Source organism: Neopsephotus bourkii, unplaced genomic scaffold (genome assembly GCF_033783945.1).
Source record: "Neopsephotus bourkii isolate Nb327-2 ecotype Australia unplaced genomic scaffold, CSIRO-AGI_Nbou_v1 NB_1542, whole genome shotgun sequence".
Classification (NCBI taxonomy): domain Eukaryota; kingdom Metazoa; phylum Chordata; class Aves; order Psittaciformes; family Psittacidae; genus Neopsephotus; species Neopsephotus bourkii.
Window position 1 is genome coordinate 1410592 of NW_026902018.1, and position 21800 is coordinate 1432391.

Below are 21800 nucleotides of genomic sequence, written 5' to 3' on the forward strand. Positions count from 1 at the left end.
CGCCCCGAAATGACCACGCCTCCAATGGGGAGGTGCCAGCGGGAGACGCGCCCTCCTGGAGCAGCGACCAATCAGCAGCCTCCTCCTCCGGCCGGCAGCGGGCGGGACGCAGCGGAGGAAGACACCGCTGTCAATCAGACGCCGGCTTCTCCAATGGACTCCTCTGATTGGCTACTGCCCTTCCGGAGCACCGCCTCCCCGCCAGCAGCAGCCAATGAGACGTCGCCGAGGGCGCGGGAGGGGATGAGTGGGCGGGGCTCGCAGCGAGAAGGTGTGGCCGGGAGCGGGGCTCGGCGGCCAATCAGAATCACCCTCCTGCAGGCCAGCTTCTGAGGGAGGGGCGGGGCGCCACGCCCCTTGTGGGCGTGGTGGACTGAAAGGGGGCGTGGCGGGACTGAAAGGGGGCGTGGCCAGCGCAGCCCCGCCCGGTGCGGGCGAAGATGGCGGCGGCGGCGGCACTGCGGGTGCTCCGGCGGGGTTGTAGCGGCGGCGGGGCCGGTCCCGGAGGGCGGTGAGTGGGGCCTGGCCGGGACCCCCGCTCCCCGCTTCCAGCCTCTCCCGCGCCCTGGTCCCCCCCGGTCCCTCAAGGCCGGGCCTGGCGCGGGGCCCCCGCCGCTGTTAATGCCTCACCGGCCGGGGCCCCATGGGCAAAGGTCCGTCCGTGCAGCGCGGTCCCGTCCGGGCACCACCGGGGCTGGGCTGGGGCTTTTCCCCACGTCCCCCCCATCACATGGGTCTGGATGGAATGAGCCCCCCCCGTGGGCAGCATGGGCTGTGGGTCCCGGTTCGCCCTCCACCCGTCGGTCCCGGTGCTGAGCCGCTGTCCCTTAGGGGGTACTCGCAGGACGCCGAGGGCAGCTGGTTCCGCTCCCTGTTTGTGCACAAGGTGGATCCCCGCAAGGACGCGCATTCCAACCTGCTCTCCAAGCGGGAGACCAGCAGCCTCTACAAGATCCAGTGTGAGTGCCCATGGGGGACCCCCCCCCCCCAAGCCGGGTCCGGGTCCAGCCCCAGCCTGGCAGCCGCTCTGTGCTCTCCCCGCAGTTCACAACGTGAAGCCGGAGTGCCTGGATGCCTACAACGGGCTGACGTGAGCCCGGCACCGGGGCTGCTGCGGGAGGGCTTGGGCTGTGCCCTGCTCCTTGCCTTGGTTCCCTCCCTGTGGAACGGGTGCATCGCCCCCCCCACCAGAGCCGTGCTGGGCTGGGGGGAGCCAATGGGGCTATCGGGGGTGTTTTGGGGTGCTGCTGCCTCCCCCCCCAGCTCCGTTCTCTGTGCTCCCATAGAGAGAAGGTGCTGCCCAAGCTGCACTTGGACCCTGACTACCCCTGTGACCTGGTGGGCAACTGGAACACGTGGTATGGGGAGCAGGACCAGGCAGGTGAGGGCAGTGCCAAGGGCAAAGACCTCGGCTCACCCTGGGGTCTGGGACACGAAGGGAGAGGTTCGGGAGGTGCTGGGTGGGCTCTGGGGGGACTCTCCCTATCCCCGTCCCTATCTCCATCCCGTCCCTATCTCCATCCCGTCCCTGTCTCCATCCCGTCCCTATCCCCATCCCGTCCCTATCTCCATCCCATCCGCATCCGTGTCCCCATCCCATCCCCATTCCCAACCCATCCCCATCCCATCTGCATCCCATCCCTATCCCCATCCCTCTCTCTCCTCACTCCCAGTGCACCTCTGGCGCTTCTCCGGGGGGTACCCAGCGCTCTCAGACTGCATGAACAAGCTCAAGCAGAACCAGGTACCACCGGGATCAGGGTAGGGGGGGAGCAGCTTGGGCTCCCCCCATCCCCTTTGCTTGACCCCCCCCTCGCCCCACCGGGGCTGTCCCCAGGAGTACCTGGAGTTCCGCAGGGAGCGGAGCCGGATGCTGCTGTCCCGCAGGAACCAGCTGCTCCTGGAGTTCAGCTTCTGGAACGAGCCCCTGCCCCGGCAGGGACCCAACATCTACGAGCTCAGGACCTACAAGCTGAAGGTGAGACCCACAGAGGGATGGTCCTGCTTTGGGGAGGTGGGGTGGGGCAGCCCCTAAATCCCTCTTGGGGTGGATGAGCTCTGGCTGCTCCCCCTGGTTCCTTTTCTCCTCTATTTCCAGCCAGGGACCATGATTGAATGGGGCAACAACTGGTGAGTGGTGGCTGTGCTGGCACTCGAGATGGGAAGAGGCCCCCCTGGATCAATGGGGGGGCTCTTTGGGAACCTACCCCCTGTGTTGCCCCCCAGGGCTCGGGCCATTAAGTACCGTCAGGAGAACCAGGAGGCTGTGGGGGGGTTCTTTTCCCAGATCGGGGAGCTCTACGTCGTGCATCACCTGTGGGGTAAGGGGTCCCTGTCACTCCGGGGGTACCCCCAACTGCAGGGGCCAGCTTGGGGCAGGGAGGGGATTGCCCTGGGTACCAGCTCCATCCTCTCCATGCAGCCTATAGGGACCTGCAGTCCCGGGAGGAGACAAGGAACGCGGCCTGGAGGAAGACGGGCTGGGATGAGAACGTGTATTATACAGGTGAGTGGGGACCCCCTGTGTTGGGGTACCCCCCCCCCCCTACATTGGGGACCCCCTTTCCTGACCAGTCTCTTCCTTCCTTTCCCAGTTCCGCTGGTCCGGACCATGGAATCCCGGATAATGATCCCCATGAAGATCTCCCCCCTGCAGTGAGGGGGGGTCTGCCTGCACCCCGAGGGGCTCCCTCTCTGCCTGCATCCCCCCCCCCATTACGGGGTGCTCTGGGATGGGGGGTGGATGTAGGCAGGGAAGGGAAGGGGGGAGCCCCCCATCCTGCAGCAGGTCCCCATGTGGGGCAGGGGCCGGCGCTGCAGAGGGGGGGGCAGAGGTTTGGGGGTGTCGTAATTCCTTCTGATGGGCCTTGTGGGGGCCGTGTCGCCAATTAAATACTGACCATGCCAAAGCCTGGCCCCTTGGGGGGAGTGGGGGGGAAATTGGGGTGCTCCAACCCCCCCCGGCATGGGGAGCAAAGCCCCCAGCCTTGTGTCAGCCATGGGTGCCCCCTGCACCAGAACCCCCCCCCCACCTTGCTTTGGTGCTCAGGTACTGCCTGGTCACCCCCAAACGCCTCCATGTGACATCAGGGACCCCCAAAACCCCTCCGTGTGACATCAAGGATCCCCCAAACCGCTCCATGTGACATCAGGGACCCCCCAAACCCCTCCATGTGACATCAGGGACCCCCCAAACCCCTCCATGTGACATCAGGGACCCCCAAACCCCTCCATGTGACATCAGGGACCCCCCAAACCCCTCCATGTGACATCAGGGACCCCCCAAACCCCTCCATGTGACATCAGGGACCCCCAAATCTCTGCTTGCTCCTGGTGCCATTGGGTCCCCATCTGTGTCCCCCTCCCAAGCCCATGGGTACCCCCGGTGTCAATGAGGGACCCGCCTCCCCGGGGCAGCCGTCCCCCAAGGCGGGCTTCTCAATGGGGGATTGACCACGCCCCTTTGTTGAAGCCACGCCCACCGCGACGGACTCCACGCCCACTTACGACCGCCGCTCGCGGTCCTCCGGAGCGAGCGTCCGCTAGGGGGCGCTTTCAGGCGCGCTGCACCGCTCTAGCCTGCTCGTCTGTCGTCACTTCCGGGTGGAGCTGAGGGCAGCGGCGCCGTCGTGGTGTGTGGGGTCCGTGGGGCTCGGTGGGGCAGAGGCCCCGGTGTGTGGGGTCCGTGGGGCTTGGTGGGGCGAGGATCGCTGTGTGGGGGTTCGTGGGGCTCGGTGGGGCAGAGGTTCTGGTGTGCCCGGTCTGTGCGGCTCGGTGGGACGGAGGCCCCGGTGTGCTAGTCCGTGGGGCTCGGTGGGGCAGAGGCCCTGGTGTGCCCGGTCTGTGGGGCTGGGGAGGCGGAAGTCCCGGTGTGCGGGGTCCGTGGGGCTGGGGTCGCTGTGTGTGGGGTCCGTGGGGCTGGGTGGGTCAGAGGCCCCGGTGTGCGGGGTCCCAGTGGCCGCGCTCGCAGTGGCTTTGCCCCCCTGGCAGCAGCTTTGCCTCCCGTCCCGCAGCGCCATGTCCTCGGAGTCCAGCAAGAAGAGGAAGCCCAAAGTGATCCGCACGGACGGGGCCCCGCCAGAGGGCAAGAGGGGCAAAGGCGATGGGGACCAGGTAGGGCCCGGGCCCCCCCTTGCTGCAGCAGGGCACTGCTGCGCTGAGCTGGTGTTATCATCCCCTTGGGGGAGCTGAGGCCCATCCGTCAGAGCCAGGATGGCTCCAATGCCTCTGAAACACTGAGCTTCCAGACCTGCCTCCGTCTCTTTCAGGACTCCTCAAGGGGTCAAACGTTCATGTGGAGACACAGGGAGAGCGAGCACAGGGCCCCTCAGGGCTTGCACATGGCCTTAAAACGCTCCAGTGAGCAAGGATGCTGGGGAGGGACTCTTCATCAGGGCCTGCATTGACAGGGCCAAGGGGTGATGGGTTCACACTGAAACGGGAAGTTGAGGTTGGATCTAAGGCAGAAGCTCTTCCCTGTGAGGGTGCTGAGGCGCTGGCACAGGGTGCCCAGAGAAGCTGTGGCTGCCCCATCCCTGGCAGTGCTCAAGGCCAGGTTGGACACAGGGGCTTGGAGCAAGCTGCTCCAGTGGAAGGGGTCCCTGCCTGTGGCAGGGGTTGGGGCTGGAGGAGCTTTAAGCTCCCTTAAGCAGAAACCATTCTGTGATTCTATGGGGAAAACTGCGTTCATCCAAAGCATAAGGGCTGGAGAAGTAATTTCCTTCCCCACTGGTCCTGTGGATGCACCAGTGCAGGGCAGGTACTGGTTTAAATCCATGAAAGACAGCCTGCGCCTCCCAGCCTTTGTGCCTGGGGTTACCTGAGTCCTGGCTCTGGGATTCATGGCCAGAGGCAGGAATTGAGCCCTGGTTTGTGTCCCAGTCCCTGTGCAGGGGAGCTGGGAGGAGCGGGGCTCACTGGATGCTCTCTACCCCTGCAGGACCTCCGCTACTACAGCGAGGAGTGCGAGGTGGACCTGCGGGACCCCATCAAAGACTATGAGCTCTACAGAGAGACCTGCCAGGAGCTGCAGCGGCTCATGGCGGAGATCCAGGAGCTGAAGAGCCGGGGCATCAAGGACAATGTAAGGAGGAGAAGCCTCAGGCTTTGGTTCCTTGTGTTTTCCATTAACCTGAGGGAGAGCAGGAGCCCTCCTGCAAGTGGAGCAGCCTCCCCCCTGGAGCATACACCCCATTGAGCTCAGTTTGGCCTTTGCCCGGGCAGAGGTTACAGTCACTGAGTTACTGAGCTCCTGCAGCGCGTGGAGGGGGCTGTGGGGCTGGCTGGGTGCTCACTGTCCTGAGCGGGTCACCAGTCCCACCATGGCTGGGGCAGGGTTGCACTGGGACCGGCCTCCTTATGGCAAGGTGGGTGCTTCAGGCTCCGTCTCCTCCAGAAGTGAACCCGGACCCACTTCCAGCAGGGAATGTGAGCATGGCAATGGGGTGACTCAAGGCACGGCTCCTGCAAAGCTCCCTTTGGAGCGGGCCTGCAGGGAGTGCATGCAGCACAGTATCACAGTATGTTAGAGATTGGAAGGGACCTCAAAAGCTCATCTAGTCCAATCCCCCTGCCAGAGCAGGAACACCTAGATAAGGTTACACAGGAACGTGTCCAGGCGGGTTTTGAATGTCTCCATAGAAGGAGACTCCACAGCCTCCCTGGGCAGCCTGTTCCAGTGTTCTGTCACCCTCACTGAGAAGAAGTTTCTTCTCAAGTTTAAGTGGAACCTCTTGTGTTCCAGTTTGTACCCATTGCCCCTTGCCCTATCATTGTTTGCCACTGAGAAGAGCCTGGCTCCATCCTCGTGACACTCCCCCTTTATATATTTATATACACTAATAAGGTCACCCCTCAATCTCCTCTTCTCCAAACTATAGAGACCCAGCTCCCTCAGTCTTTCCTCATAAGGGAGATGCTCCACTCCCTTCATCATCTTAGTTGCCCTGCGCTGGACTCTCTCCAGCAGGTCCCTGTCCTTCTTAAACTGAGGGGCCCAGAACTGGACACAATATTCCAGATGCGGTCTCACCAGGGCAGAGTAGAGGGGCTCCTGTGCCTCACCCCCATCCCTCCTCACCCCCAGGCTGCAGAGATCGACGAGCGGCGCGTCCAGAGCTGCGTGCACTTCATGACACTGAAGAAGCTGAACCGCCTGGCCCACATCCGCCTCAAGAAGGGCAGAGACCAGACCCACGAGGTGCACAGGGGCTGTGGGATGGGGCCGAGTGCATCCTTCCTGACCGGGTGCTGTCCCACGTTCAGGAGGAGCTGAGCAGCAGCAGGGCTGTGGGGTTTCAATCAGACTCTGCAGTGCTGCTGAACAACGATGGAGCTCTCTTTGCTTCTGTCTTCAATAGAAAGGGAAGTCAGAAAGCTCCATCTCAAGAGGCTGCCCTGCTGCAGGCCTGAGGAATGTGAATACAATTGACCCCAAAGCTCTATACAGAGCTCTGTGTGAACACACTGTTGCATTGTGCTGCTGCAGAGGCTGAGCACACGAGGGGACTCAGTCTGTGTGTCCCAGCAGGGCTGCCCTGCTCTGTGCCTTGTGCTGGGAGGGAGCACCATCATTTTGATGTCATTGATCATTTTGTTTCCCAGTCCTTAAAAATGTCTTTTTTCCCCCCACAAATGAACACTTAACACAGCCTAAAACCTGCTGTATGGTGAGAGGGGCTTGGTGACTCCTGCGGGGTGTGTTAGGAAGGCAGCAGAGCTTCATCCCCTGCTCTGGCCATGTCTGTGTTGCAGGCAAAGCAGAAGGTGGATGCGTATCACCTGCAGCTCCAGAACCTGCTCTATGAGGTGATGCACCTGCAGAAGGAGATCACCAAATGCCTGGAGTTCAAGTGAGTTTGGCCGGGGAGGAGAGGGGGCTGTGGGGTGTCTGAGGTGGGACGGAGGCCTCCAGCGTTGGGCATCGCTTCCCATGTTGCCTCAGTGTCCTGTGGGAGGAGAGCGGGTGCTCCAGGTGCCACCACACAGGAGAGATGGAATCTCCAGTACTGTCTGGAGAAGAGAAAGCTCCTGAAGGGGAGACCTTAGAGCAGCTCCAGTGCCTAAAGGGGCTGCAGGGAAGCTGGAGAGGGGCTTGGGACAAGGGCCTGTAGGGACAGGCCAAGGGGAATGGCTTGAACCTGCCCGAGGGGAGACTGAGCTGAGCTCTTAGGCAGAAGCTCTTCCCTGTGAGGGTGCTGAGGCGCTGGCACAGGGTGCCCAGAGAAGCTGTGCTGCCCCATCCCTGGCAGTGCTCAAGGCCAGGTTGGACACAGGGGCTTGGAGCAAGCTGCTCCAGTGGAAGGGGTCCCTGCCCATGGCAGGGGTTGGGACTGGAGGAACTTTAAGGTCCCTTCAACCCAAACCATGCTGGGATCCTGTGTTCCCAGAGTAAAGGTGTTGTCACTGAGCACTCCCCAGTGAGCCATGGGTGAGCTGGGCTGTGCTGCAGCATTTCCCCCCATTCCCCGATGTGATCCATCTGCTCTCACAGGTCAAAGCATGAGGAGATCGAGCTGGTGAGCCTGGAGGAGTTCTACCAAGAGGCCCCCCCTGAGATCAGCCGCCCTGCCATCACCCTGGCTGAGCCCCACCAGCAGACCCTGGCCCGCCTGGACTGGGAGCTGGAGCAGCGCAAGAGGTGGGGCACTGGTGTCTGGGGCTGGTGTCAGGGCTGAAGCCCATGGGGGTGATGGAGGTGTTAACAACCACTCAGCACAGTGTAGGACCTGGGGCATTCATTGTGTCACTGAGCCCTTGGGGTTGGGATTCGCTCTGTGGGGACCTGGGCTTGGTGGGGTCCTTATATCATAGATAAGGGGGTTTCTTGCCTGTGCCTGATGAGGGAGAGTCCTGGGGTGCTGGGACTGGAGCAACCTCCAAACCAGTACAAGGGAAGCCCCACGCTCTGGGTGGTGGCAGTGGAGGTGTCCTGGCTCTCCAGAGGAGCCCACGTGTTCTCTCACCAAGGCAATGAACATCAGCTCTTGAGCACCAAGGGGTGAAAATGAACTGGATGCCATGAATTTTGATCCCATACAAATGGGGCTGCTCAGCCTGGATTAGAGAAGCTGCGTGGAGACCTCAGAGCAGCTTCCAGTGTCTGAAGGGGGCTACAAGGATGGGGAAGGGGACTGTTCATTAGGGACTGCTGTGATAGGACAAGGGGTGATGGGTTCAGACTGAAACAGGGCAAGTTCAGGTTGGAGATAAGGAGGAAGCTCCTCCCTGTGAGGGTGCTGAGGCGCTGGCACAGGGTGCCCAGAGAAGCTGTGGCTGCCCCATCCCTGGCAGTGCTCAAGGCCAGGTTGGACACAGGGGCTTGGAGCAAGCTGCTCCAGTGGAAGGGGTCCTTGCCTGTGGCAGGGGTTGGGAATGGATGAGCCTTAAGGTCCTTTCCAACCCCAACCAGGCTGGGACTCAATGATAACTTGGTGTTTCCTTGGTGTCCCCTTGGAGGCTCTTGCAGCAGGGACTGGGGATGCCACCCACTGCAGAGGTGATAGTGAAGGGCGGGTGGTTACACACTGCCGTTCGGAACCTGGTTCCATGCGGGGCAAAGTGATGCCTGCAGGGAGCTGAGTGAAGCCAGGCTGGCTCTGGCGCTGCCGCTGCTCCTGCCTGCGCTCCTGCCGCTTGCCACAGTGGGGAGCTGCCTGCACAGCGCTGCCCTGGCCTGGGGCAGGCCCGAGGAAGGGATTTGGGTTGGGAGGAGCCGAGGGGGGGGGTGCAGGCATTGACCCCACACAAGCAGAGCTGTGCTTGGAAGCAGCAGCGTTTCAATCCTGCAGTGCCAGGGCTGTTGCTCCCTCTCGGAGCTGGGGTCATCCCCACTGTGGGTGCTCATCCTGTGGGGAGCATGACCCCCCCACACTGCTTGTCCTGGGCAGCACGGTCCATGCTCAGCTCTCCCTGCTCCTGCCAGGCAAGGGCTTTGTCAGCACCAGCAGTAAGGAGGTGTAGCTCTTTCTCCACATACACGAGGGTGTCCAGGGCTTGCAGGGCCGTGGGGAACATGAGTTCTCCTGGGCTTTCACCACCTCCTGGCGCACTTGTTGTGTGCTGAACATCACCTCTCAGGAGCTGACTTGATGTGGAGAAGCCTCTGGAGGAGCTCAATGGGGTCAGCAGGGCTCCATCAGCTTGGAGAGGCTGCCTGGGAGGGGATGTGCTCAGCTGCTGTCCCCTTCTCAGAGCACAGCTTGAGGCCAAGCTTCCATTTCCTCTCCCTGTTTGTTTTCCACCTCTGATCCATTCCTTTCTCCCCCTCTTGCCCTTGCTCTTGGAGCTCTTTGTCCCCTTGTCTGAGCTCTCCTGGTGCCTGCAGTGAGTGGTGAGGTCAGGAGCACTGGGGCAGGCTCTGTAGCTGTGCTGTGTGGTGCTAACCAATTCCTACCCCCAGGCTGGCAGAGAAGTACAAGGAATGCCTGACCAGCAAGGAGAAGATCCTGAAGGAGATCGAGGTGAAGAAGGAATATCTGAGCAGCCTCCAGCCTCGGCTCAACAGCATCATGCAGGTACTGGAGCCCCACAGGAGTGGGGGAACAGCCAAGGGCTGTGTTGAAGAGGGGCTGGTTCTGCTCTGCAGACCTGGCATTCCCGGTGGCATCCGTGTTGATGCGGCAGTTCCTGCGGAGCTGCGGATGCAGGAACTGTTAAATGGGCCTTTCCCTGGAGAGTCACACACAGTTCCAGCCCCTTGTGATTGCCCTGGCAGGGATGAACGGGAGAAGGAACTGGGTTATTTGCAGATCCAGAAGGTTTCCAGCAAGGAGAGCTGCCAGCCCTTCCCTATGCCCGTGGCTGTGTTTAACCCTGCACCACGCCTGCTGTGCTGGTTTCCAGTCTCACGGCAAAGGGGGGTGAGGAGGAGGAGCTGTTCCATTCCCAGTGATGAAGGCTGACTCTTGTCCCCCCCAGGCCTCCCTGCCTGTCCAGGAGTATCTCTTCATGCCCTTTGACCAGGCACACAAGCAGTACGAGACAGCCCGGCACCTCCCACCGCCTCTCTACGTCCTCTTCGTTCAAGCCAGTGCCTATGGTCAGGCCTGTGGTGAGCATCAAGGGGGGCACAGTCCTCAGGGACACCCTGAGGGGCTGTCACCAGCTGGGGGCACAACTTCCCCTGATGGGATGGATTTCATTCCTGCTTGCAGCAAGCACTGCTTCAGGGGTGCTCGTGTTCATAGGGTCATGGTGTTGGAAGGGAGCTTAAAGCTCCTCCAGCTCCAACCCCTGCCACGGGCAGGGACCCCTTCCACTGGAGCAGCTTGCTCCAAGCCCCTGTGTCCAACCTGGCCTTGAGCACTGCCAGGGATGGGGCAGCCACAGCTTCTCTGGGCACCCTGTGCCAGCGCCTCAGCACCCTCACAGGGAAGAGCTTCTGCCTAAGAGCTCAGCTCAGTCTCCCCTCGGGCAGGTTCAAGCCATTCCCCTTGGCCTGTCCCTACAGGCCCTTGTCCCAAGCCCCTCTCCAGGTTTCCTGCAGCCCCTTTAGGCACTGGAGCTGCTCTAAGGTCTCCCCTTCAGGAGCCTTCTCTTCTCCAGGCTGCCCCAGCCCAGCTCTCTCAGCCTGGCTCCAGAGCAGAGCTGCTCCAGCCCTCACAGCATCCCTGTGGCTTCCTCTGGCCTCGCTCCAACAGCTCCACGTCCTTGTGCTGGGGGCCCCAACACAAGGAGTGTTTGATCCCATCTGCTCTGCTGCCAGATTCTGCTGAGCCCGGAGCATCAGGGTGGCCCCATGGCCAGGCACAGTGAGGCAGCAGCATTTGAAACCTTGTCTGCTCAGCTCCCTCGCTGGAAGAACTGCTTGGGAAGCTGCCTTCCCACTCTGCCCCCTTCCCAAGGTCAGCAGGGACATCCCTGCAGGCTGGCTCGGTGCTGATGTGGCCTCCCAAGCGCTGTCACCCCATGGGGTGGGTGCTGGTGACTGCGGAGCTGTGTCCTTCCCGCAGCTCACCTGAAACCCTACATCCCCTTCAGGAGCTTTGTGTTTTGAGGGCCTTTATGAGGCTTCCCTGAGTGGGGAGGGGTTTCCCAGCAGGGCCCAGGAATCCCTTTGGATGCTGTTGTGTGGAAGGACCACGCTGTGCACTTGGGCCCACACCAGGTCCCTGCTAATCTGTGGCCACAGTGACAGCTCCTCACTCCTTGCTCCCAGCCCCTCTTGGGGGGGTTCATACAGATTTGACCTCCATGGTTTCCAGGGCCAGTCCCTCAAACCCCAGCATTTTCCCTCCTCTCACCCCATCCTTCCCAGGAGATCCAGCCCTGCAGTGCCCCCATAGAGCCCCCTGGACAGCAGCCTCTTCCCATTGACCCTTCCTTCAAGCTTTCTCTGCCATTGGGAAGTGGGAGCTTCTGCCAGCTGCCTTGCCCAGACAGAGGGGGGCTCCTAGCTTGGTTTTTGTGTCTCTGTAGATAAGAAGCTCGTGGTGGCCATTGAAGGGAACGTAGAGGAAGCCAAAGCCTTGTACAAGCCTCCTGAGGACTCGCAGGGTGAGTTGGGGTGATGTTGCCTGTCTGCAGGCAGAGGGTTGGGGATAGAAGCGGGTGGGTGATGAAATGGTGCAGTGTCAGAGCTGCTGGCCACAGGCCCTGCCACCTGATCCCCTCCATCCCGAGCTCCTCCCTGCAGAGAGATGCTCCCAGCCTGTTAGAGTGAGCCCTGGCACTGGGGATGTGCTTCTGGGTGTCTGCATCCTGCCAGGGCCCTGCTTTGCAGGGGCAGAGGTGCCTGGGGGAGCTGGGCTCTCACAGAGGGGTTTGGCACTGCTGCTGGTTGTGGGGAAGCTGCTGACCCCCCTCTCTCTGCACAGATGATGAAAGCGATTCTGATGCTGAAGAGGAGCAGACCACGGTAAGGGCTAGCACTGTCACCCTGTGGTGACACCATGGGCAAACTGGGAAGTGCTGGGGGAGCTGGTCCCTACGTGTGGTGAGCACATGTGGACGTGCACTGAGTCAAATCCAGCCATTCCTGGGGAGGAGAGAGGTGCCATGCCCAGTTCCTGTCCCAAATGCAGGAGAGCCAGGGCTCTGTGTCCCACCACGTTCACATCCCACCTGGCAGCTCTGGCTGGAGCTGCTCCACTTTGTATAAATAGCCTTGGGCTGGAGGCTGGAGTCCAGCCTGGAGGGATCCAGCTCCATTCCCTGCTGTCTGGCTGAACTCTGCACCATGGTGCTCCCATGGGCAGCATTTAGGTCTAGATTTAGGGTTGGAGTCTGTAGGCATTGGCTGTCCCCAGCATGAAAGCCCAAGGAGGTCTGTGCCACCAGTCCTCACCACCCAGCATCAGTGCCTGGTGTATTGGACTCCTGCTGTGGGGAAGGGTAAAGGGAAGACCCTTGGCTTCTGCTCCATGCAATGGGGAAGCTTTTGGGGCCAACAGGTCCTTGTCCTCATCTCCCAGGGGTGGGGGGGCTGATGGAAGGGCAGGAACCATCCTGCTTTGTCCTCACCCTGCAGCAGGGTGGGGGTTTCCTGCTCCCTCCTGCAGTGCTGGGGACTGGGGATGGAGGCCAGGGGGAAGGAGCAGTGGGAGAGGAGGGTGGGCAGTGAGGAGCAGGAGGGGCTCTGACAGCTCTGTTCCACCCCAGAAGCGGCGCAGGCCCACCCTGGGGGTGCAGCTGGATGACAAGCGCAAGGAGATGCTCAAGCGCCACCCCTTGTCTGTCACAGTGGACCTCAAGTGCAAGGGTAAGCAGGGCTGGGGAGGGGTGGCTCACAGCACACAGGCACCAGCCTGGGACACTCTGTTGTTGTCCCAGCAGAGGGGCACATAGATCCCCTCTGCAGAGCTCCAAGCTAGAGCAGACAACAACAACGACCCTCCTCTGTTGGTGCAGATGAGAACGTGCTCCATCTGACCTTCTACTACCTGATGAACCTCAACGTCATGACGGTGAAAGCCAAGGTGGCCACTGCTGTTGAGATGACAACTGCTGTCAGTGCTGGGTAAGGAGATGCTCTCCTGGCTTGGCCTTTGCTGCCTAAAGGAGACCCAAAAGTGCACAGCTCCATCTCTGCCTCCAAGGAGGCTTTTCACCTTGCACATCCTCTGCCCTGTGCTGTCTTTCCCTTTAGCTCCAGGCGCCCTGCCAGGCTGCTGCAGCACAGGCAGCATCCTTCTTCCCTTCCTCTGTTACAGGCCAATGGCAGAGAGCTTGGGAATGTCTTAGGGAAGTGGTGCCAGACCTGTCAGGAGCTGGGGGAAAGCCTCTCCTGCGTCTATCACACTCTTGCAGCCAAACTGCTCCCCTCCCTCCTGCAGCCTGTGCCTGGCAGCTCCCAGTCCCTGCTCACTCTGCAGGTCACCTTGTCTTGAGCACCAGAGATGCAGCTGCTCCCTGGAGCCTGCTGGAGCCTGATTTGTGTGAGGAATAGCTGCAGTGGGAGCCTGCCCTGGGAGCTGCCAGCTCTCCAGGGGCAATGCCAGGCCAGGAGGAGGTGCCTGAGGAAGAGGGAGGTGGGAGAGGCTGGTCTGGGTGTTCCTGGGTGCAAGTGCTGCCTCCCAGCCTGTCCCATCCAGAAAGAGCCTCATGGTGTTCTCTTTACCCTGTGGGTACCCCTGCTCCCCATGGCAGCAGTTAGAGCCTCTCTGCAGGGTGCTCCCTCCCTCGAAGCACTTGGCCAGGGAGGTTGTGACTTGAGCCAAGGCCCAAATTCCAGCCCTTTATGCTTGGTCGGGTTTGTGAGTGCAGTCAGAGGTGAGGAATCTGATTTCATGAAGCAGAATTCCTCTGCTTAAGCTTGTTGGGTGGCGGACAGGCGTCAGGCTGTGCCCTGCCTGTGCTGGTGATGCTTCCCCTTGCGCATCAGTGGGGTTCCATGGGAGTTAATGCCCTGGAGCGAGCAGCTCCCTGGGAAGCGGGGAGCTGGTGCCCTGTGGTTTCACAGATAGGGAGGAGACAGGTATCCTTTTGGAGTGAAATTAGGGAAAAGCCATTCATGGTCTTGAAACCCATCTCATGGAGCTCATAATCCCCTTCGCTGCGCTCAGGGGCTGCCCCAGTGGGACAGGGAGCACCGGCTGCTGCTGACTCCTCTCCCCACTCTTCCCACCAGTGACCTGCTCTCCCCAGACTCCATCCTCAACTGCCTCTACCCAGGAGACCACGGGAGGAAAACGCCCAACCCAGCCAACCAGTTCCAGTTCGACAAAGTGGGGTGAGCGGGGCCCTGCCCCATGCAATGGGGGCAGCTTCACCCAGCATGTCCCTCGCTGAAGGCAGTGTCCTGCCGGTTGGCACTGGGTGCGCTCACAGGACATTGGGGTGCTCCTTCCAGCTGCCTCATAGGCAGGGAGTGCTCTGGGGTGCCACAACCCTTCCTTGTTGTCCCCACAGCATCCTGACCTTGAGTGACTATGTGACAGAGCTGGGGCACCCCTATGTGTGGGTGCAGAAGCTGGGCGGGCTGCATTTCCCCAAGGATCAGCCTCAGGTACATCACACCTCCTTCTCCTCCCCACTGGAACATCGAGGTGGGGTTTGGGAAGGCTTTGGGGACAACTATCATCTCCTATTGCTGCCAAACCACTGGGTAGGCTCAGTTGGGATCAGTCTGCAACAGGGCCACCCCAATGTGTGACAATCTGAGCCCTGTTACAGGCACTGAGCAGTGACTTGGGCTGGTCCCCGTGTCTGGGTGGGTGTCTGTGGAGGACACAGGCTGCTGTGATGGTGACAGCCCCTCCTGCCCGCAGCACACGGTCACTGCTGACAACACACTGAGTGCCAGCCACATGGAGCTGACGGTGAAGCTGCTGCGCTCGAGGCTCCAGTCCCGCCTGGCTCTCCACAAGCAGTTTGCATCGCTGGGTGAGTGCCCTGGGCACAGGGGCTGTGGCAGCAGGGTCCTCATGCAGAGGAGACCTCACTTGTGTCACCTCGCATGGTGCCAGCCTCCATTCCTTCTGTCCGCAGGGGCTGTGGGACTGCCTTGTTGTGGGGGGGACAGGAAGGCTGTGCCCCTTCTCACACCCGTTGGGACTGGCCATCCGTGCACTGGGGATGGATTTGGGCTGTGGTGGGAGGTGACCCACGCCTCCACTGCTTCAATCTGGGCGTCTCTCAGAAGGATAACGGTGTCCCCAGCCCCTGGGGTTGGAGCATCCCCCCTGCAGGACAGTGGCAGAGCCTTGTCCCCAGCCCTGCCCTGCTCAGGGAGCCTTGTCCTTGGTTCCAGAGCACGGTGTGGTGCCAGTCTCCAGCGAGTGCCAGCATCTCTTCCCAACCAAGGTTGTCTCACGCCTGGTGAAGTGGACTGCCATCCCCTATGAGGACTATGCGGTAGGTGCTGAGCATGAGGCTGGGTTCCTTCATCCCTTCCATCTCCTGCATGGTACCAACACCTCCTCATTCCTCTTGTCTCTCCTCACAGGAGCTGCCCTACACTAAGGATGTGATCGAGGCTGGCTTGGCTGAAGACACTCACCTCTACTACATGGCCCTGATCGAAAGGGGAACAGGTAAGAGCTTTCCTTCCCCTGCCAACTTCTACTTCCCACAGTGGATGCCCCCATGGGTGATGTTTCCTCCTTGCCCTTCCCAGCCAAGCTCCAGGCAGCCGTGGTCCTGAACCCCGGTTACTCCACGCTGCCGCCCATCTTCAGCCTCTGCCTCAACTGGAAAGGAGAGCGTACAGGCAGCAACGATGACAACATTCGGGTAACGTGGGCTGTGGGGAGAGGAGGCTGCAGAACTGCTGGCTTTTTGGGGGTGCTCCCAACAGTTCTGTGTCCATAGGAAGCCATTGGGGTGAGCTGGTGGCCAGGGCAGGCCCCAGAGCCCTGCTGGCTGCAGCACAGACCCAAACCAGCACTGTCCCAATCGCTCCCTTTTCCAGGCCATGGAGAGTGAGGTCAATGTGAACTACAAGGAGCTGTGGGGGCCCAAACCTGGCCACCAGCTCCTCACCAACCAGCTGCAGCGGCTGTGCATGGTGCTGGATGTGTACCTGGAGACAGAGCCCCACGACACCAGCGTGGAGGGGCCCAAGGAGTTCCCCCAGGAGAAGATGTGCCTGCGCCTGGTCAGGTGAGAGCCCAGGGCCTGCAGGGACCCTCGGTATGGGTTGAGTCCTGGTAGGGCTGTGCCCCTAGAGCACGGCCTTGCCTGGGCTGGAGCCTCTCCTTTAGCTGCCTGTGGGCTCCCTGCCTGCTGTGCTCAGCCTCTCCCTCTTCTCTTGCAGGGGACCACTGCGCCTGAAGCCCTTCAAGTTCAACTACCCCCAGGGCTTCTTCAGCCACCGCTGAGTGTCCCCATCCCACCTGGGGCAGTTCCTTCTCCAAGGTTTTGAGTTTCATTAAAGGGTTTTGTAGCCAAAGGGATTCAACAGTGAAGGAAGCAGCGCGTGGGGGCCCTGCCTGTGCTGAGGGACCCATGGGGGCTGCAGCAAGCCCCAGGCTCTGGTGCTGCTGGTGCATCCCCTTGCCTGGCACAGTGCCTGCCTCCTGCCCTCCCTCCCTGCCTGCTGCAGGGCCTTGGGACCGTGGGACTGAGATAGCTAAAAACTGCCATAGCTAAAAATAGCCCTTTTGCAGAGCCTGCACTGCAGCCCCAGCCTGTCCTTGTGCTGGCTCCTTGCTGACTCAGCACAACCCTGATGCTGCAGAGGGGCTTCAGAGCCTCCCTGCACCGTGTGAGGGGCTGGTGGGGATCCTGCACCCCAGCTCACCTGTATGGGGACAGGGAGGTGGGGTCTGTCCCACAGCCAGGCTGGCAGAGGTGGGGCTCTCTCCCCATTCCCAAGGTCCTTGTCCCTCCCTCCTCTCTCCTTCTTTGCAAGCAATTTCTCCCCCAGGAAGGCTGCCAGCCCCTCTCCCTGCTCCCATTCAGCCCTGCAGCGTTAACCCAGGCCCCTCCAGCCCCCTGAAGCTGTGCTTTAGAAAGAGAAGGAAGATCAAACCCCACTGCAATCCTTCATGGGGAGCAGGGGCTGACCCTGGCTCCAGCCCACCAGGGCACGGGCTCTGCCTGCCAGGGGCTGCGTTTGCCACAGGGATCACCCCAAGCCCCCCTCCAACCACGTGTGCCACATCCCAGCACCCCAACCAGGCTTTCCCACCTTCCTCCACCACCCCTTCCTCCTCCTCCCCCCCAGAGAGGAGCCAGCAGAGCCAGGGCATCTCTGTAAGCACTGTATTTGGTTATTGCACAAGGAAGCAAACAACAGTGGGCTGGGGTTCCTGGTGCCCCATGGGTGTCAGTGAGCGGTCCCATAGCACCCAGCCTCTCCCACCAAAGCGGGTGCACTCGGGTCACTGCTCAGAGGGACAGTTGTCCCCACCAGCCCCCTCCCAAGCAGCTTGAGCTCTGCATTGCACTCATCCATCATTGCACATACATGAGATAAATGCACTTGGTGGAGAAGGGCGCTGGGGGCTCTCCTCCTGGGTTATATTCAAGTGTTAAACGTGGCACACTGGGCTAGGGAAGCTTTGGGCAGGGCACGAGGGGCTGTGGCTCTCACGTGGACATAGTGCTAAGGTCAAGGCTGGCCCGGCCCTTGGTGAGGAGCAGAGCAGCTCCTGTGCCCAAAGGTGCCCCTCAGCACCCTGGGGCCCCCCTCACTTCTTCCCCACGGCCGGCTCTGGGGCTTTGCCCTCCTTGCTGGAGGGGGCCTCAGCCTTGGCAGGGTCTTTACTGGCTTTGGGCTCATCTTTGGGTTTAGCTTTGGGCTCCTCCACCTTCTTCTTTGGCTCCTCCACCTTCTTCTTTGGCTCCTCCACCTTCTTCTTTGGCTCCTCCACCTTTTCCTTCCTTGGCTCCTCGACCTTCTCCTTCTTTGGCTCCTCCACCTTTTCCTTCTTTGGTTCCTCCACCTTCTCCTTCTTTGGCTCCTCCACCTTCTCCTTCTTTGGCTCCTCCACTTTCTCCTTCTTTGGCTCCTCCACCTTCTCCTCAGCCTTTGGCTTTGCAGCCGCTTTGCTGGGCTCGGGCTGTGGTTTTGGGGGAGCTGCCTCCTCTGCTTTCTCTTCCTGCGCCGGTTTGGGGGCTGGCTTGGTGGGCTCCTTCACCTCCTGAGCTGCAGGCTCCGGTGCCTTCTCCTTGGGCTTCTCCTCCTCCTTGGCTGGGGCAGCCTTTTTGGGAGCTTCCTCAGCTCCGGGCTTGGCAGGAGCCTTCGTCTCCTTGGGTTCCTCCTTTGCAGGGGCTTTTGGCTCCTTTGGAGGGGCTGGGGTGGGCTCCTTGGCTGGGGCCACTTCCTTCACAGGGGACTTGGCCTCCTTCACAGGGGACTTGGCCTCCTCCTTCACAGGGGACTTCACGGTCAAGGTCTTGGCCTCCTCCTTGGAAGGGGTTGGGGGCTTCTCTGGGGACTTCACTGCTGGAGGCTTGGGCTCCTCTTTGGAGGGGGCTGCAGGTTTCTCTGGGGACTTCACTGCTGGAGCCTTGGCCTCTTCTTTCAAGGGGGGTGAGGGCTTCTCTGGGGACTTGGCCATGGGGGGCTTGGCCTCCTCCTTTGGTGGAGGGGCAGGTTTCTCTGGGGACCTCACTGCCGGGGGCTTGGCCTCCTCCTTCGAGGGGCTTGGGGGCTTCTCTGGGGACTTCACCGCCGGGCTCTTGGCCTCTTCTTTTGCAGGCGTTGGAAGCTTCTCTGGGGACTTCACTGCGGGCGTCTTGGCCTCCTCCTTTGAGGGACTTGGGGGCTTCTCTGGGGACTTGGCAGCCACCGGGCTCTTGGGCTCCTCCTTTGAGGGACTTGGGGGCTTCTCTGGGGACTTGGCAGCCACCGGGCTCTTGGGCTCCTCCTTTGAGGGGGGTTCAGGTTTCTCAGGCGACTTCACCTCCTCTTCACCCCCTGCTTCAGCTTCCTCCTCTTCCTCCTCCTTCTCTTCAGCTTTCTCCTCTTCAGCCTCCTTCTCCTCCTCCTCCTCCTCCGTCACCTCTTCGGTCACCTGGATTTCCTCCGTCTGCTCCTCCACAATCACCGTCTCCTTCTCGGACTTTTCCACCACCTTGATCTTCTCCTCGCTCTTCACCTTGATGCTGGCGGCGATGCTGGGAGCCTTGGGGACCACCTCGGGGAAGGACAGCATCCCAAAGCCGGACTCCATGCGGTATTCCTCCCCTTCCAGGAGCTTCCTGCCGGGATGAGACCAGAGTCGGGCGCTCAGTGATTGCTGCTCCCCTTAGCCCACACCCGTGAGCTGCCAGCCATGGCCTGCAGCTCCATCTCCCTCAAGGAGTGTCCTTAGGGGCACAGCCCTTACCTATAGGCAGCAATTTCGATGTCCAGGGCCATTTTGACGTTGAGCAGATCCTGGTACTCCCGGAGCTGAGCTGCCATCTCCCACTTGGTGTTCCTCAGCTCGCTTTCAAGCTGCTGGATGGTTTCCTGCAGGCAGGGAGAGAGATTGGTGCCATGAGGAGGGGACAGTCCCCTCATGCAGGTGTCACAGAGCACCCGTGAACAGTGCCCTGGTCTCCAGTCTCACCCATCACCAGGGTGCTCTCACAGAGGGGCTGCAGTCACCTTCCCCTGCAGATGCAGAGGGCAAGGGATGTGCCCAGGGGCTGTCCCATTCCTGGTGGAGCCCCCAGCCTCTTCCAGGGCTGCCTAAGGCAGGGACAAAGAGTGGGAATGTTTCTAGAGCTCAGGCGAGGCTGTGGCCACCAAACCATGCCTGAGGTTGATGGGGACACTGTTTCAGCCCATGGCCACCAGCCAGCACACCCCCTTGGGCTTCGCATCCCAGCTCTGGGACACAAGAAGTGACCAGAGCCATTTGTGACCAACAGCATGGGCAGGTCAAAGAAAGGCAGAGGCAGGGGATGGCTCCATGGAAGAGGCAGGCTCTAGACACAACCCTGAGGGACTGACACAGATCCTCACCAGCTCTGATGCCAAAGCTGCAGCCTCAATGCTGCTCCTCCCCAGCAGCTGGAAGGTCCCTCCCCACTGGCCGGTACCCAGGCTGCTGCCCTACCTGGTAGGACAGGACATCTGCATGATGGCGCTCCTCCGAGTCCTGCCGCTGCCTCTCCAGGGACTCCTGGGTCCCTTTGAGCGCTTCCAGCTCGGTAGTCTTGGACTGGAGCTGGCGCCGGTACTCGCCGATCTCCTCCTGTGCCAGGCGGATGGCGTCCGTGTTCACCTTGGCCACCTCCGAGAGCTTGTCCAGCCTCACTGCAAGGGAACAGGAGAGGCTGCAGGCACCTTAAACCCTTCAGTACAGCGCACCCATGGGGACCCCCCCATCAGCTCCTGCTGCGATCTATACATTGCGATCTATATGAGGTGCTGGACCCATTGCCCTGGGGTGAGGCAGGCAGGGTGGGTTGGTAGGGGGGTGTTGCCGCAGTGTCCTACAGCCCCCCCTCTGAAGGATACGGAGGACGGGAATTGAGGGGGGGACACACACACATCACAGCCCCTGCTGCTTCCCGAGCGCGCCCATGGGTGCGCCGCGCCGCTGTCCATGGTGCTGAATCGACGCTGTCCATGGTGCTGAACCGCGCCCGCCCCGGTGCCCCACCCTGCAGCGCATCAAGGACACTGCATCCCCCCCGCACTGCAGCGCACTGCAACCCCGCTGGCCTCCCTCCAGAGGGAAGGGCCGCACCGTGGGGCACCCCTAAGGGCATCCTAAAGGGGGGGTCCAGCCCCCCAAAAGAACGCTGCGGGGGGGACACGGGCACTCACCGCGGAACCACTCCTCTGCCTGCAGGGTGCTGCGCGCCGCCGTGCCCTCCAGCTGGGCGCGCAGGTCGCGGAGCGCGGCGGTGACACCGGAGCGCAGGGCGGCGGGGAGCTCTGCGGGGGGCTCCAGGCGGGCTTCCCGCAGCAGCGCTCCCACCTCGGCCCGATGCTGCCGCCGCAGCAGATCCGCCTCCTCCCGCAGCGCCCGGGCGCGCTCCTCCAGCGGGCCCCGCGCCCGCTCCTCCTGCGCCGAGAGCTGGGCGAGCCCGCGGGCCGCCGCCTCCAGCTCCGCTCGCTGCCGCGCCTCCTCCTCCAGCCGGCCCCGCAGCGCGGCCACGTCCTCGGCCAGGCGCGACCGCTCCAGGCGTAGCTGCCCCTGCTCCGCGCCCAGCCGCAGCACCGTGCCCCGCATGTCGCGCAGCTCCCGCGCGTACAGCTCGCCCATGGCCGAGCGCCCCGCTTGCTGCTGCCGCAGCGCCGCCGCTTCCGCCGCCAGCGCCCGGTTCTGCTGCTCCAGCGCCCGCACCCGCTCGATGTAACCCGCGAAGCGGTCGTTCAGCACCTGCAGCAGCTCCTTCTCGTTCCGCACCCGCGGTTCGCCGTTCATCGAGTCCAGGCTCTCCGTGGACGAAGCGGCCGCGCTGCCGCCGCCGCCCGGAGCGCCCCGAGCCCGCCCCAGCACCACCGAGCCCGGCCACGAGTGGAACCCGCTGGAGGCGGCGGAGCGCAGCGGGCCGCGGCCCGGCTCCTTGCGGAGCCCCCCCGGGGGGCCCAGCAGCGGCTCCAGCAGCAGGCTCATGGCTGCCCCGTCTGCGCTGCGGCACCGGCGCTGCTGCCGCCCGCTTTATAGCGCTCGGGGCCACCGCTCCGCCCCGGCACCGGCACCGGGGATGGGCACGGCCCCGCCCCGCGCCGCAACCCCGCGGGTGAGCCGGGACCCCCGCGGCATTGCCCGGCCCCACCGCGGGGCGAAGGAGAGGGGCGTTCCCTACAACGGGAGGGTCTGTGGGGCTCCACGGCAGACCCCTCCCCATTGTTGCCCCCCGTGGGTCCCCGCAGCTCCGGGGGGGGGGGGGTATGTGGGGAGGTTACCGCACCGCGCCCCCAAACTGACCGGGGGGTGGAACTTGGGGTGCTCAGCGAGGGCTGCCCG

The 21800-nt window shown here is 62.1% G+C and overlaps 3 protein-coding genes across 8 annotated transcripts; 2 read left to right on the forward strand and 1 right to left on the reverse strand.

Annotated features, from left to right (window-relative positions):
* The first annotated feature begins 425 nt into the window (after positions 1-425).
* NIPSNAP1 (nipsnap homolog 1) lies at positions 426-2708 on the forward strand. The gene is made up of 10 exons (XM_061370413.1): positions 426-511; positions 832-959; positions 1045-1090; positions 1287-1381; positions 1674-1744; positions 1838-1978; positions 2099-2130; positions 2227-2321; positions 2423-2506; positions 2595-2708. The coding sequence occupies exons 1-10, from the start codon at positions 441-443 to the stop codon at positions 2657-2659; spliced, it is 828 nt and encodes a 275-aa protein (XP_061226397.1). The 5' UTR covers positions 426-440; the 3' UTR covers positions 2660-2708.
* Positions 2709-4013: 1305 nt separating this feature from the next.
* Positions 4014-16347, forward strand: THOC5 (THO complex subunit 5). Its single transcript, XM_061370504.1, has 19 exons — positions 4014-4113; positions 4940-5083; positions 6086-6199; positions 6754-6851; positions 7493-7639; positions 9401-9515; positions 9919-10051; positions 11419-11496; positions 11817-11857; positions 12601-12700; positions 12850-12958; positions 14069-14170; positions 14350-14446; positions 14709-14823; positions 15191-15294; positions 15386-15473; positions 15557-15672; positions 15851-16041; positions 16196-16347. Exons 1-19 carry the CDS (start codon positions 4018-4020, stop codon positions 16257-16259), a joined length of 2052 nt encoding a protein of 683 aa, XP_061226488.1. The 5' UTR covers positions 4014-4017; the 3' UTR covers positions 16260-16347.
* A 783-nt stretch (positions 16348-17130) lies between these two features.
* Positions 17131-21510, reverse strand: NEFH (neurofilament heavy chain). Of its 6 annotated transcripts, none has more exons than XM_061370503.1 (5): positions 20651-21510; positions 19935-20134; positions 19218-19342; positions 17853-19089; positions 17131-17714 (listed from the first exon to the last, which is right to left on the reverse strand). In XM_061370503.1, exons 1-5 carry the CDS (start codon positions 21444-21446, stop codon positions 17574-17576), a joined length of 2499 nt encoding a protein of 832 aa, XP_061226487.1. In that variant the 5' UTR covers positions 21447-21510; the 3' UTR covers positions 17131-17573. The 6 variants fall into 6 exon arrangements, with proteins under 6 accessions (XP_061226487.1, XP_061226485.1, XP_061226484.1 ...); XM_061370501.1 differs by having other exon boundaries at positions 17781-19089; positions 20651-21509; XM_061370500.1 differs by having other exon boundaries at positions 17131-17735; positions 17781-19089; positions 20651-21509.
* Positions 21511-21800: the final 290 nt, after the last annotated feature.